Source organism: Kryptolebias marmoratus, linkage group LG19 (genome assembly GCF_001649575.2).
Source record: "Kryptolebias marmoratus isolate JLee-2015 linkage group LG19, ASM164957v2, whole genome shotgun sequence".
NCBI classification, from domain to species: domain Eukaryota; kingdom Metazoa; phylum Chordata; class Actinopteri; order Cyprinodontiformes; family Rivulidae; genus Kryptolebias; species Kryptolebias marmoratus.
The window spans coordinates 11,928,240-11,944,232 of NC_051448.1; the positions used below are offsets into that span (position 1 = coordinate 11,928,240).

A 15,993-nucleotide genomic window follows, 5' to 3' on the forward strand; every position below is an offset into this window, starting at 1 on the left:
TGTCAGAAGTGGGATTCGAACCCACGCCTCCAGGGGAGACTGCGACCTGAACGCAGCGCCTTAGACCGCTCGGCCATCCTGACAACTGTGTAAAAGCCTGCGACATTTAAGTATTTTAGAGATACATTCATGTATATCTGGTTTTCTTTTATGCTAATGTGCAACAATTGTGTTTCGTAATTATTTCTTTAGCAAAACTGATTGACTAACTTGTGCTAATCCAGATACGGAAGCTCGCGTAAAAAAACAGTATTACGGGAAAAAACTGACAACTCTGAAACAAGCCTAAGTAACGGAATTTTCCTCTCCCAATTTACCGAACAGATAAACAAATACGCCTGATGTTTTGTGTTAAAATGTGATTTAAAAGTAACTTAGAGCCGCGGCACATTGTGCTAACATGTCCACTAGCTGCAGTTCCTCTCATGTCCGCTAGGTGGTGCTGTTTTGAAACCCACATTTACAACAGATTACAATATTTTTTATCTTATTTTACGCAAAACAAAGTTGACAGTTTTTAAGTATATTTGGGCTACTCTTGTTAGGTCGCTGACCTTATGGACTTATGTCTGTGAATGGAACTATTCAGAATTAAAAGTAAATATATTTTAATCTGTAAACACAATATAATTACATTTGCCATGGCGGCCATTTGATACTATACAAAATGAGAAGACATTAAAAAGGTTCTTGTAACATAATATTTGACTTATAGTTGGTATGTTTCTATTTTTCTGTCTTCTGCCATTTTTATTTTACTTTTCACTAGCATAACAACTGCATTAATATGATTTGGACTGCCCATAGCTAAATCTGTTAAAGTAAGCCGTTTTATGAGGAAATACATGTCCGTGGTTCCCAAAACATTAAATAAAAGTCACAGAAACTCGTGACCCTGACTATCACTAGTTAAAAGTTACATACTTTGCTAAAAAGCTATTTAACCAAAATCCTCATCAAACATTTCCACTTTTTTATTTATTTTTTTTACGACTACTGCTTTTATGTCTTGGTAACAGTTAAGGCTAATTGTCTTATTGGTCATCATTTTTAGAGTTTAACTGATTTCTCTATCTTCTTGGAGTTCCAAGACCCATTGCATTATGTTATAGAATTTGTATGTTTTCTTAGATTTGATCTCATGATCATGAATTTAGAATTTGCTTTTCAATCTTTTGAATAATTAACTTTTTTAAGGAGCCGATCATTTCCCTTCTGAGTAGGTTAGTTTTAAATTGATTTATGTTTTCTCTTTGAAAATGCAAATAAGATGTTTTGCAGAAACAAAACTGACCAAACCGCGAAATAAAATACAAAAGTTGTGATTCTGGAAAACATGTTGTTATTTTGCCTGTAGGTGCTGTGAGAAGTGTCAAAATGTCCAATAGCATGATTATATATTATCATACTGAACTATACTATTGTGGGATGGTTTATTTTGCCAACCTGATTGTGGATTGCAGGCTTTGAATGTCACCTTAGGGGTCATTCTGCATACGTGACTGTTTCTGCTTGACTTGCTTATCTGAGCTTTCAGCTATCACTGCTCTTTAAGTAGTCTACCATCTGCAATAAACACAGCCCTGTGTAGCTCATATCCTGTTTTGAACCTGTCAACATGGTGCTTTAGTTTGAAGTGTCTGAACCCTTGGGAAAACCATGTGAGTCATTTCCATGCATCTCGTTTTTGATGTGGAGTCTTTAAGGAAACGGGGGGCCGAGCATCCAGCAGGAAGGGATTCCTCCGAGCTGTGACACCCACAACATCCCAACTATTAAACCCATAACGTAAGATTGGAGGAATGGGAGGGAGCATGGAAGCCATGCCAGGGTAAGCTGATGCCAAGGTCAGCGAGGAGCAATTTTACCAAGAACCTCTGAGTGTAAACAGCTCACATCAAGGTACAGGAAATACCGTGTGTCATAGCTGACGTACTTCTATCTCTGATTAGCTTGCAGTAAGTGAAGTTATTTGTTCCTTTTAAAGTCATCTTACACAACTTTATTTTAGGCTACGTGGAAGGTAGTTTTAAATAGTCTTTCCAGACCAGCTTTTTATTTCATGAATATTCAGGCTGCAAAACACAATTATTGGATTTCTTTGCCACCCATAATCTCAATATATCATATATCTTTTGGACTAATTGGTAAGACACAGTAAAGAGTACAATTTATTGTATCAATATTCTGCACAACCAGCACACAGATATACTATACCATACCACTTTTATTTCTAAAGCACTTAAAAACAACATAACAGCTGACCAAAGTGCTGTACAAAACAATGTAAAAGAGAAAAGAAAGAAAACAACAACAAAAAAGGAGCTGCAGAAAATTATTTAAATAGTACAAGTTAATAAGGGAAAGATTAAGACACAGATGATAACTCACTCTATTAAAAGCCAAGGTTAAAAAAAAGTGTGTTTTTAAACGAGTTTTAAAAACAGTCAGAAATGGAGCCTGCCTGACTTGCAGCAGCAACTCATTCCATGCTTTAGGAGCCAGAACTGCAGAGGCTCCATCTCCTCTGGATTTATAAAATGTCTTTAGGACTGTCACAAACATCTGGTCAGCCGATCTAGGAGCACGTGGTGGCATGTAGGGGTGAAGCAGCTCAGACAAATAAAAAGACAGTGTGTTTGGTCTGCATTATTGTTGAGATACATATAAATTTAGAATAAGTGGAGGTGAAATAAAACAAAGCAGAAGCTTTTATTTTGCTTTTGCTTTATATCAGCTTAGAGAAAAACACCTTGCATTTACTTCACTGCATCAATCAGACAGGTTAAGAAGATGATTAAATCACTCGTTTATCTTTCTACATGCTAAACATACAAATAAAAGTCGTGTAAAATTCGATGTCTTGGTATAAATTTGACTACCATGCAAGTACAGATAAGATTATCATTGTGTCCATCAATTTATTTAAGCACCTGACAGAAATTATTTGGTATTGTGAATAATGAATAAGGTGCATATGATGGCATTTCTGCAAAAGAAATCATAAATTTGTGGAAAAACTGTCAAAACATCAGGCAGAAATAAAAAATAATGGCTACAAATCTATAATAAACTGGTCAAAAATCATCTAAATTTATCAAAATGCAGCTGTAAAATCCTGTAATAACGAAAGAGTCATAATAATATATTAGTACAATGGGATAAAAATCAAATTAAATTATTTTTACATGTATTACTTTGAATAAACCTTCCTGATTGCTTTGACATATTAAGGGCAAATTTCAAAGCAGAACCTATAATAACACGTTTAGCATTTCATTGTAGTGTACTTTCACTTAAGAAAACACTCTTTATCACTCCTTCTTGTGAAAAAGTTAGTCAGCCCTGCTAAGTAATGCCTTCAAGACACATCAGCAACATCATCTGTGCACAGAATAACTGCGCCCAGAGTTCATCTGTGACTGTGCTAATTTTATTGCATGAATTATATTTTGCTGAAGCATCAGAAGCTTAATGGTCCTCAGCGTGTCTCGTGAGCTGTCATCAGGCAGTCTGGCGGTTTGCTTTGTCTGTCCTCCACAGTAGTTGTTAAAAGGGCCTCACACCGCCAAACTTATAACATCACTCATCTAAATCATTACGCCGTCTGCTTTTCAGGATGCACGCTGAGTAAACTCTGTTAGTGCGGGACAACGAGGCCAGAGCCATCGTGGCTGTATAGGATAAAATGGAAAAGATGGGGAGCGATTTAAGATCAAAAACATGGCCGTTTTAAAAATAGCTCTTGCCAAATTTCTTTAATGTTTGGACAAGGAACTATATTGTTGTCTGTGACTGAGTGTCTAAATAATAAAAGCATCTCAAGAAATACAAAGTAAGGAATATGTCCTGATATCCTTTACAGAGTTAGATTTAAATATTCTATTCTCAGTTAAAGATATTTGTCATAAAGTAAAAGCATAATATCTGTAAAAGTTAATGAATTTTTGCTATTTTTGTGATGGCTAAGGTCTCTTAACTGTGGCATCCATTTTGAACTGGACTGACTCCGAAAGTTATCCAGTTTTAGATGTTCATCCAATGATTATTTCTTAGAGTTTCTTCAAACTCAACCAGTGGTTCATGAGATATTTTGCTAACAGTACAGAACAATGAACACGCAGACGTGGGCAAATACATAAAAAGCTCCGCCTTTGCTTGTGGCGGCGGGCGATAACCAGCCTCAGAATGCCTCTTCCAGTTCTTCCCACACTGTGAGATCCCACGCGGAACACATAAGGATGTTCTATCTCTTAAATGGAACAACCACATTGCAATTAGGAAGCACAATAGGAACATCCTCTTCTACATTGAGGTGAAGAGTTACACCTCCCAGGGGAGAATCTGCATCTGTCAAAAACAAGCCGGATAGCGCTGCAGTATGCATACAGCCCATGGACCAGTGCAATTTCCGAGGTTACAGAGACACCGATGCAGGCCAGGGTGTGAAAATAGGGCATGTTCTGCAGTTTTGCATCGCTCCTTTAAAATAAAAGACTTGTTATATCACAGGTTGTCACAACTCTGGACATTCTTAGAAACATTTTAATACGGAATTTGAAAGCTCTCATTAAAATGTGGAGTTTGCTGATATTCTTCAAAAAGAAAAGCACATTTCTCAATCCTTTTTTTTTTTTTTTTGCACATTCTGCCGTGTTGAGCCAAAGCTTCACTGCCTGTGTGCTGATTTGGTAATCAGGCTGCACTTTTGAGTAAAATGGAAATTTAGCCTTCTCCTTCTCCGGGTTGGCAGCCATGCGCTGGCCTCCCTCTGGGCCTGTATCTGCTTAGAACAGGTGCCCGATCCCGCTCAGCTGCAGCATTCACAGCGCAGGTACGGGTGGGAGGCCCTTGGCTGCTCGTCCGGTCCCCCAAGTTTTCCAGGGGTCCCCATCTGCGTCCCTGCACATCCACTGCCACATGGCACTCGTCCCTCGACGAGTCTGGTCCATTCTTCGTCCGGCGACGTACACGCCTGCCTGCCACCCCACACTCTGCCTGTTTTGGAGCCACAATGAGATGAAGAATAGCTGCACCCATAATCCCTTGCTGTGAAATGTTTGTGTGTGTGTTTTCCCTCTTCTCTTCCTTTGGGTAGATTTAGGTCCAAGTACAAATTGTAAACAGGTTATTATGCTGCTGTAACACACTCCAACTGGAAATACACTCCAACAGCATTTACTGTTCACAGATGTAAATGAGTGCTTTAATTGATGTAAAGTTTCCTGCATTTAGTGTGATTGGACACATCAAATTATCTTGTTGCAGTTATTCTTTCAAATGCACATTGAAGTTTGAACAAAATTTTTTTTCTTTATTCTAAAATCTTCAATACTATGACTCACAAACTAACAAACACTCAAAAAAAAACAACTTGTTGAAAAAGAATTTAAAAATTGTGAAAAAGAGGCCCCATAATTTATGGTTTTCTTTTTATAAATTAGATTAATATATCTTGATTGCCTCAACATAATCCTTTAATATCATTTTCTTTATTATTACTGCTGAGTCTGATTCATTTTATTTGAGTAGATCAAACTAATTTTCCATGAAAATTATTTTTTTAGTATGTATTCCTACAGATTTGTGTAAATTAGTTCAAACAATACAGTTAAGTTGGGAACCAATGACAGTAAAGACGTCAAGTCAGTCTTAAAAGATCATGGTGACCAAACACTTCTGCTAAAACAGAATTGATTATGAGAGAAATCATGAAAATTGTGAATTTTTTAAAAATTTACATTCAGCAAGTTACTTTTTTGTGTGTGAGATTTACATGACACCAACAAAAATATACTTATCAATGTATTAATAATGCAAACATATTTATATTAACTCAATTGAGCATGCACTCCTAACCCCATTGTATTTATGTTATGGAAAAGCATTTTAATTTAAGGTAACCAACAATCTTTTTTTAGTGTATTATATAACTCAAACACACCAAAGCGTATCATGCACTGTATTTTCAAAGGGCATTATGGTCTCCATCACTGATATATGCCTTGGTCACGTAGTTCAAATCAGCCACTTCCTCTTGACCTGAAAGAAATACATTAAAAACGTCATAAACTTCAAATCATCTGCTTCTAAAAGTGATGTGGCTGGACGCTCCCTCCTTCTCAACACAATAGATTCTGGATCAAGCAGACAGTTAGCCTCCTGTGTTCCTCCTGAGAACCTGATCAGTGATCAGAATGTGCCTCAGTCCCATCAAACGGATAATCCTTTACACAGCTGTGATGGCTCTGGGTCCTGTCCACACACACACACACACAAGAGCCTTACACTGTTACCCTAACCATTGCGTTAGACCAGCAGTCTTGTTTGTTTGCCCAGGGAAGTGACATGACGGCAGGGGAGGAAATAGGAAACATAACAGACTACCTGACAGACTCATTCCACGGCTTGACCTGAGCCTGGAACGGAGCCAGGCAGCAATCAGAGAGAAATAACAAGAGGAGCCTCTTTTGTTTGTTCAGCCTATATCCTTATAATCACAAATATTGTAAATCTTGAGATCTGCAAGTGTGTGAAAAATTCAATTTGTCAAATTAATACTATTGTGAGCTTCATTGTTATGGGAAAACTGGGGCTGCATGGAGATGATTCACAATCACAGCAGTGTGTTTAACGTGTTAAATTTCTGCAGTTCACAGGAGTGTCACGCCGCTGCTTCTTGTCACATTATTCTCTCTCCTTTGGTTCTTGATGATATATTGCCACTGAACCAGCAGCAGTGGCTGTCTCTAGTTTTCAGTTTGACTAAAGGTTAAGATGGTAATGAGTCGACTTCTGGGAAGGAAAAAATTAAGGCTGACAAGTTGAGTGTTTTGCCCTCACTTCCCGAAACTCGGTGTTCTCAAGATCCACAAACACCAGCAAAACATTCACATACAGCCATGCAGGGCATTTTGTTTCCTCTTTTCTCCCCTTTTATTTATCTGTAGCTTAACGTTGGTTTAATGGTTTATTCACTACTCATTAGAGGTATTGAAGAGTATCTTCAATAAATGGGCTGAACCCAGATTTTGATGTTTTTGCTATATTGTAATGCAGCTCCACATCTGTGTGAATGAAAATGAGACATTTTACTGAATGACAAAAATTCAAGATGCTGTATAGATGTAGATGAATGTATTGATAATAAATATATATATATATATATATATATATATATATATATATATATATATATATATATATATATACTTGTTAAAGTAAAAACAGTAAGGTACACTGATTTATTAATGAAAACTGAATTTATTATCTACCTGGATGCACCTCATTGGTGATCTACTTTCATAAATGACACTTAATTTTAATAAGAATATTTGCCATGCTAGACACAATTAAAGATTAAAAAAACAACTATTCATTCTTTATAAAGCTCTTTGTTAAATTAGTGACATTTTCTGGCAACTTTAATCTAGTTTTTATTCTGTAAAACAAACAAAAACACTATTAAAAATGGATATATTGATATTTCTTTAATATGCTAAAGTACAGTTTTCATTTTTACATATTTTTATTACATAGGTGCAGTTTTGTGTGGTTAGACTTTCTTTTTCATACAATAAAATATTTTAACAAGCACCAATTGAGCATACCAATAAGCATAAAATTATGTAATGTGTTCCTTTAAAGCATTAGGAAATTATTTGAAATGACTTTCCCTCAACTAAAAAGCTTTTTTGATGCTTTTGTTTATTCTTAATTTCAAAATCCTTCCTGTTTCTTTAGGGACTTTTTTCAAACCCAATTCAATGAAATATAATTATATGAACAATTTATTGTGAAGAATCTTGGCTCCTGCTGTATGATGATGCTTTGTTGATGCCTGAGACTTTGTCCTTCTCTGTGGCACGGCGTCCTACCCTGAGGTGCTGGGTGTGATTCTTGAGATATACAGGTAGATTTCACCAGGGGAGTCTGCAGGGAAATGATCTAACCTCAAAGAAATGAGACCACTGACCAGCTGCAAATACTGCTAACATGATGAATGTTGTCATTCTTCTCAGTTTAATCATATCCACGGCAAGGTGTCAAAAGCACACAATCAAAGGGGAATATGGATACCAAGAGAGGGCATATTATGTATTTGCAACCAGTATGTTTGTGCTGAAGATACAAGAGGCCAGGTTGACGAAGCCACTCCTGTAAAATGGTGGAAGACAAGTCGGTAAGATGGTAATCAGCCCGGCAGTGCTTCCTCCCGCCTTCTGAACAGCGGGTTCCCTTCCCTCAACTCTGGCTCTTTTAATGCAAGGGCCCAGCCAGGCCCAAACATCCTGACGGAGAGAGGCTTTTTCCCTTATCAGTCAGGAAACACTGCTCCTGCGCCACATCCTCTTTACAAGAAGCACGACTCAACCATTCCCAAAAAAATGCAGGAAGACCAACCAGACTCCAGGATTTGTCAAAAGCCCCCTGAATTCCTTTTTATAAAAAAAAAAAAAAAAAAAATCAAAATTAAAAAAGGGACAAATTCGGAAGAACAGAGAGGGTGAGGAGTGGAGGAGTGCAAAGTAAAGAAGAGGAAGAACAAGGAGGGTGTAAAACAGTCAACAAGGCCTTGGAATTTATATTTTTTTATTTTATTTTTTGCACAGATTACAAAAAGGTCTGCATCAGCAAGATATACCATGGGGTGAGGAGGTGGGTGTGGAAGGAGCCGGGGGGAAGGGGTGACTTTGAATGGCAACCAGAACAAGACTCCAGAAAAACAAAGAACGGTTGCAATGGAGGAGGGGGAGGAGGAGGAGGGGGGGTGCGATGAACGCGCCCGTTTTACACTAATCCTCCGAACCGAAATGAAATGAAAGAAAAAGAAAGGAGACAAAAGTAGAAACATGATGCAAGGAGGGAAAAAGCAAGCAGGGCCAAACATCTCAGCAGAACCCAGAATCGAAGGTGTGGCACTTCATTCAAAGATGGTTGGATCTCTTAAATAAGTTAAATTAATAAAGTTGCACATCCACCCCCAAAGTATGTGTATAGAAGTTGTGAAAATATAAGAGAACTATGCTTTTTTTTAATATTTCTTTTTATTATTTTAGGCATTTATGTATTGTAATCAAGTGCGTCTCAATGGCTTTTAAATGTTTCATTTATGAACTTGAAATGACAAATCTTCATTCTGTTGTCACCAGAATGGCAATAATACAATTAAAAAAATGGACCTATTTATTAATTATTGTTTTTGTAAGCCTAAATCAGCATACAGTTATAGCTACTGTTATTATTTTTTTATTGTAGAGGTTGGTTATATATTAGGAATTACTTGAAGAAGTATAAACGCCTTTCTTTCTTCATTATACACCACTCAGTTTAATTGCATAAGAAAATCCAACTAAAACCTTGTTCAATAACAACTACTGAGGTAAGACTCCCAAACTGGTGAGAGCAAAAAAACGTATAATTACAAACATTCAAACGGAAAGCATCAATAATAGCATTACAATTTATGCAAAACATCAAGGGACTTAAATTAGCTTCTAAAGAGCATCTGTACATGCCTCACTAGCAACACTAGCTGGTGGCATTTACAATGGATGAGCTAGCCTTTTACTTTTGTTTTCATGACAACTGGAGGTGGCATATTAGAGTGTTTTGTCTCTGCTTCCCTGAGGTGTCCATCTCCTCCATCATCGTGTTCCTCAAATCGTTCCTTTCTTGTCTCCAGACAATCATATTGCTCAGTGATCAGTTCGTGATTGGGTGAAACAGCTCGCGGACGCTAGTGAGAGTTCAGAAAACCTGGCCCTAAGCAAGTTGAATTGAAGCCAACGACACTTCTGCCTTGATTTTGGAAGATGTTTTCCTTCTCATCCAAGGAGCTCCTCAGTTGGATTGGCTTCTCTTCAGATGAGAATCGAAACACCTTCGAAAAGCAAAAACGAGGCCCAGTGGCCCTCTTTTCAACATCTACACCAGCATCTTGTCCTTGTCAGCACCCAACTGCAGTAACATTTCTAATATTTGACCCCATTTCTAAATCTGTTTAGTGTCTCTCATCAATCAAACTGTGACACGCGTCTTGCTTACGAGATGCTATAGTTGTTGTAGTAGGCAGCTGTTGCGTCCGCGAGCACAGAGATGAGGCTGGTTTCTGTGGTGCTGCTGGGACACGCGGCGGCAGAAGTGGTGGCGGTTGATGCCACCTGGATGTGTCCCGTTACAGTCATGCTGCCACCCTGTTCGAGGTGGAACCCGCTCCCTGTGGAGTTCAGGTACTGGTCAAACTCATTGCGGTCCACCTCGCCCAGAAGCTCAGCCTGGCTCAGGTGGTCCAGTGTCTCCAGGTGCCCCTGAGTCTCTGGCGGAGGGGACAGTTGGCCCAGGTGGCCATGGTGGAGACCGTGGTGAATCTGTGGGAACGAAGAGGAACCGTAGTAAGACAGGGGAGGGCCAGGGATTAGTCCGCCACCGCCGGTTTGGGGCATGTGGGCGATGTGACCTAAGTGTGTGCCCCCGCAGTGGATTTGGTTCTGAGTGTAGTCAGTGTGGTAAGGCGGTGGACTGCCCATGTGCGTCTGACTCTGGTGGTGCTCGTCTGGACACGAGGCCGTGGAAGAGCAGGAGACGGAAGAGCTACCAGACGTGGAGTAGTAGGTGGGGGGGATGTGCTCATGGTCCATGGCATCTAAGGGGGACATCTCAGGAGGCGTGGGCAGGCCGTAAGGGTAGGTGTCAAAATTGCTACTGGAGCCAGCCGGGTCTCTGAAGGTTCTCACGCTGGGCAGAGTGGGGCTGGAGCCGGAAAACCCGCCGCCGACTCCTTTAGAGCCGCCTTCGTCTTTGTCATGGGGGTGAGTCAGGGCTCGCTCGGGCAGGGCACCGTGGTCCGGGGCCAGCCCACTCAGGAGGAAGCCAGGGTCCACTCTCTTACAGATGCGTTTCAGCTGCTTCTTCCGGCGAGGACGATACTTATAGTTAGGATAGTCCTGCATGTGCTGCACCCGGAGCCGCTCGGCCTCCTCCACGTACGGCCTCTTCTGGGGGGGAGTCAGGGCCTTCCATGACTTCCCTGCAGGCACAAAAATCAGAACTTTAACTGCACTCCTAATAAAAGTTAAATAGAAGCAAAGATTTGAATTCATTCTTGAACTTTTTCTCTTTTTTATACATTGTTTTAAAACAATAATAAAAAAAACCTGAATATTTTTTGTGACCTTTAAGTGAATACCAACTCTTCTACGTGCCAATATATCTTATGATGAATTCATATAAATTCACAGACATATTGACAGAATAACAATAACTAAGAGTTATTAACACTTTGAAACAGTTCATTTCAAAATTACAAAAGTATATAATTTTTAGACATTCTAAAACTTTTATTTTTCAACAACCAAGAAAGAAATTCTGTACCAATATTCTGCAACTTTGATGTAATTTTACTTTAATTTAAGAAATCTGAGCTTTTATTTTTTTTAAAGTGATTGCTGTGATTTTTTTTTAAAGATGAGCACAAATGACATGAAATAAAGGAAGTTTTATATGTTTAAGCTGTTGCTGTTTTGGATGCCGACTTGAGACAGATTTGGAGTTTACTGCGCATTGTTCGAAATAGGCTATATCCTAAAAAAAAAAAAAAAACTTTGCATTTTATATGTGTGTTTTTTAAAAAAATGTCTGGTTCGGTGGCATAATTTTTCATCAACTTGTATCAAGTCGAAATGGATTTTTTTAGGGCCACTTTTACTTCTGTGAAGACGTGATTTTGTCTTCCGTCTTCTTATTGTTTAATATTTATTTTTTATAAAGTGCCAAGAAAACATTTTTGTTGTCTTTTAATTCATTCATTAAGGTTTTCTCTGCTCCTCTCCGCTTCACTAAAAAAAACAAAAAACTTTTGAGGCCTCAATTAGTAAAACAAAAGAACACGTTCTTGAGAAAGTAGCCTAATAATAATAATAATAATAATAATAATAATAATAATAATAATAATAATAATAATAATAATAATAACTTTCAGAAACTTTTGGTCCTTACCCAACATCTTGCTGAGTTCTGCGTTGTGCAGGTCCGGGTTCTGGACCGCCAGCCGTTTGCGCTCGTCCTTGGCCCAGACCATGAACGCGTTCATGGGCCGTCGGATCCGCGGCTCCGGCGCCTTGTCCACGGGAGTCCTGTGCGGGCCGTGTCCGTCGGGCACGTCCCCGTCTCCCGGAGGACACTCGAAGGACTCGGGCCACGACGAGTACGCGCTGATGAGAGCAGCCATCCCCGGCGCGCTCCCTCCTNATAACTTTCAGAAACTTTTGGTCCTTACCCAACATCTTGCTGAGTTCTGCGTTGTGCAGGTCCGGGTTCTGGACCGCCAGCCGTTTGCGCTCGTCCCCAAACTTAAGAAGCGCGTCTGAGAGTCTCTCCTGGACAAGTTGCGCTCTTTCTCTTTCTCTCTCTTTCTCTCTGAAAATCTTGGACTAAAATGATGAGAAACTAAAACACACGGACTTGGCTTTAAAAATAAATGGGGAAAGAAAGAAATCCAGCGGTGCTTTGCTGTCTGAGTACAGCTGGATGTCAGCACAGATTTTTTTTTTTTTTTTTTTTGGAGAAGCCACAGATGCGCGCACATGCAGCGGCTCCTCCTCGCGCGTTATGATTGTGTCTTTCCTGCTGGATGGGGGGGGAGCGCTTTATATCTGAGGAGCAGGTTCTAGGAGACACCCTGGAGGACTCTGGACTCCTCCTTGATTGCAAGTTAAACCCCGTGAAAAGCGAAGGAGAGAGAGAGAGAGAGCGAGAAAGTGCAACATTTCAACACAAGCAAGTCCTTAAACTGGCCTCACAATAAAAACAACACTTTCCTCTGACTCTGTTCTGCTTTTTAGGACAACCTCATTACATGGTTTTAGGTTGCTGTAAAAATATAAATGACTTAAACACACACACACACACACACATGGGAGTGTTTGTTTTCGAGAAGGAAATCATTTTTTAGCATTTGATTGGGTTTTTTTTTTTTACACTGGTGACATATTTTGCAACTTCAGGGTTGTGTTTTTCTTATGGGAAAACAAGGAAATCATTGCAAACTCAACAAACCTGTTCAGCAGTTTGTACAACACCCAGAAAACGCCACTGGTTAAGTGACATTTTGACTGTTCATTGAACTTCAAGTGCCAGTTTGCGTGCCAAGAGAAAGAACTTGTCTTTTTTTTTTCCCAACTAAAATTTGCAGATTTTTCAGTTCCGTGTCCCACCTTTCAGCTGCATTCGAAGCAAAGGGGTTAAAACATGTTCATTCGGTATCAGTTTGGGCAGAGATTCGTTTCTGGAGCTTCTGTCGGGACCGAAGAAGGTAAAAACCACTGAACACACCCCACACCCACACCCAGAGACTGCAGACTAATCAGTTTCCTTCTGTGGCCAAAAGCGGGTGCATATCAAATCCAGGAGTTCCTGTTGACAGGATCCTCTCTGGTTGCAGTCATGGAGCTCACACACACCCCACACACACCCACACACTGCTCGAACACAGCCGATCACAGGTCAGGCTGGAACTCTTCATTAATATCTTTGTGGAGGACACAAATCTGACAACTAATAAAAGGAATGTTAAGTGTCAGTTTGAATGGAGCTTAATCCACATCTTGTAATGGGTTGTCCCTCTGTCAGCATGAATCCTCAACCACCCCCCCCTTCCACCTCCCAAACAGGAACAGGATATGGCACCTGAAGCCACAGATTGTGCATGGTGCAGGCACATCAGTGATATATAGGACTGAACTTCCTCACGCTGTCCTGCCGTGAGCCACAGCGATGTGGTGAACAGGGAAAGTCAGAAACAGAAAGCCGAGCCAGAGAGGAGAAGTGATGGAAAGATCAGCGACGGTGATGCGAGAGACCAAACTTTCACATCCTGAAATGTGGAAATGGAAAAGCTCAGAGCGCGTAGGGTGGCAAAAAAAGGGGTTATTTTTTGTTTTAGTTGTAAGAAATAATTTGTGGGGTTAGTGTGTAAAGGGTAAAATAAAGCACATTTTCAACAACTTCCAGAACCGGAAACAAGGAATACTGAGTGGACAGGGTGGCACTGAGGGAGAGGGTGCTGTTTTTGTCCAGAAAATGTTTCTGCTAAGAGTGATGTCATCAAGGAAACTACAAGTGGACTTTATCCAAACATATACAAACCCATGTTGGAAGACTTAAAGAAATAACAAGAATCAGTATCAGTTTTGCTATTTTTAGCCTTTCACTACTTTTAGCTATTGTTTTGCTGATTTAAGGTTTCGGCTGGTGGTCCTCGTTTAGCTTTAACAACCTTAATTTCAGCTTCTTTTGCAAATGTTGACTGTCATTCAGCACTCGGCCTTTATACAGGCTTTCTGCAGGAAATGCAATTTGTGTTTAAAACATGCAGCCATTTTTAAATAAGTCGTCCAGTTAAACAAGCAAAAAGCAGCTTAAACAACTTAATTCTTAGCAGCTTCAATTAACCAAAGTTTATTTCTGTTTTTCCCTTCAGAAACCAACATGGTTCCTCAGCAGTGATTAGATTAAAATCACTCTTTCACCTGCTTCATTTATCATCTATAAACAGATATGAATTGTGAGTTCCTTATCAGATTAATGAGAAATGCTTCTTTTAGTTTCAAACACAGCATAATTCCCTTTTTTTAAAGTAACAGCTGAAATCCTAGCTTGAACAAGCAGCTGTTAACGGGTTAAGGTCATTTAAGGTTTAGAATTTAGTCTTCTAATATGCCTCCATGAGAAAATAAGAACAAGAATAACTGGACTTACCTTGCAAGAGGGGGAAATGAGACGATCTGGGTGTTTCAAGCTTTATTTGAGGCTGTAATACCTGCAAGTGCCTTTTGTTCTTTTAGAATTATAACTGCTTTAAAACTGCAGAGAAATCACCATCCCAAAAAAAGAAACAATGAAAAAAGCTCTCAGCTATTTCACCACCCTAACTCTTAGGCTGCCTAAGGAATGTAAAGTATTTTGTTAATTTTAATAGGAGCAGACAAATGTCATTAAATACCACAAAACGTGTGGTATTAATGTAGGTTTTATGGTAGACTGTGATTAACGTCTTGTTCACTCAAAACTGGTTTGGAACACTTTAAAGAGATCAAGAGATAAGTTTCAGCCAAGAAAAAGAAACATCTTTGTCTTGAGTTGCCTCACGTGACGTATGCCATGAATAATTATGTTCCAACGCCAGACGGTTGAGGCAGATGGCTGCTCGTTCTGCTCGTCCCGAATCTGGTTCTGCTGGTGGTTTCTTGTTAGAAGGGAGTCGATCCCTTCCGCCGTCTCCATCGTGCAGCTCAGGATGGGCGATTGTGACAAAGCGAAAATTCCATACCATGTCAATTTTACTTATAAAGCACTTTAAATACCCACAGGAACAAAGTGCTATACACAATCATAAGATACAAAACAAACAATGTAGTAACAACAAAATAAAATAAAACAGTAAGACAAAGTTAACATCTCAGATTGTGTCCAAAGAGATGGGTCTTAAGAAGGGATTTAAAATCAGAAAGTGAAGATGTCTGATGCCCAAGGGAAGGTTGTGAACAGAAAAAAGAACGGTCCCCTCTGAGCTTACGCTTCATCTTTGGCACCCTCAGTCACAACTGGTCAGCTGACCTGAGGGAACGGGAAGGTGTGTGGGGATGTAGCAACTCGGAAAAGTAGAGCAGGGCAAGGCCTTTAAGAGCGTTAAAAGCAACACAATCTGCTGACTTCCTTGGATAACTTTAACTAATTAGCATGTCATAACTTACTCAGCGTGAATGTGTTGTTTTAGGATTGTAATGAATTGACTGTAATTGTATTTGAGTCCAGATGTGCTTTAGAGCCATGATTTAAACATGTGCCCCCCTTTGTATAGTCCTTAAAGATGACTTGTGAATTAAATCTCAGAGTATGAAAAAACGTTTTAGAGCGAAGAGGCTGCCGCTGAGCATCTCTGAAACCCAGCACATACCTGGTTCACTGAGCTGTATCCTGTACTGCTACCAGACA

At 39.6% G+C, this 15,993-nt stretch overlaps 1 protein-coding gene and 1 non-coding gene across 2 annotated transcripts; both read right to left on the reverse strand.

Moving 5' to 3' along the window:
• On the reverse strand, window positions 1–83 carry trnal-cag. The gene has a single exon. It is a non-coding gene; the product is annotated as a tRNA-Leu (tRNA).
• Window positions 84–8,580: 8,497 nt separating this feature from the next.
• Window positions 8,581–12,622, reverse strand: sox7 (SRY-box transcription factor 7). Its single transcript, XM_025008325.2, has 3 exons — window positions 12,344–12,622; window positions 11,998–12,248; window positions 8,581–11,029 (listed from the first exon to the last, which is right to left on the reverse strand). Exons 2-3 carry the CDS (start codon window positions 12,227–12,229, stop codon window positions 10,044–10,046), a joined length of 1,218 nt encoding a protein of 405 aa, XP_024864093.1. The 5' UTR covers window positions 12,230–12,248; window positions 12,344–12,622; the 3' UTR covers window positions 8,581–10,043.
• Between the last annotated feature and the right edge of the window lie 3,371 nt (window positions 12,623–15,993).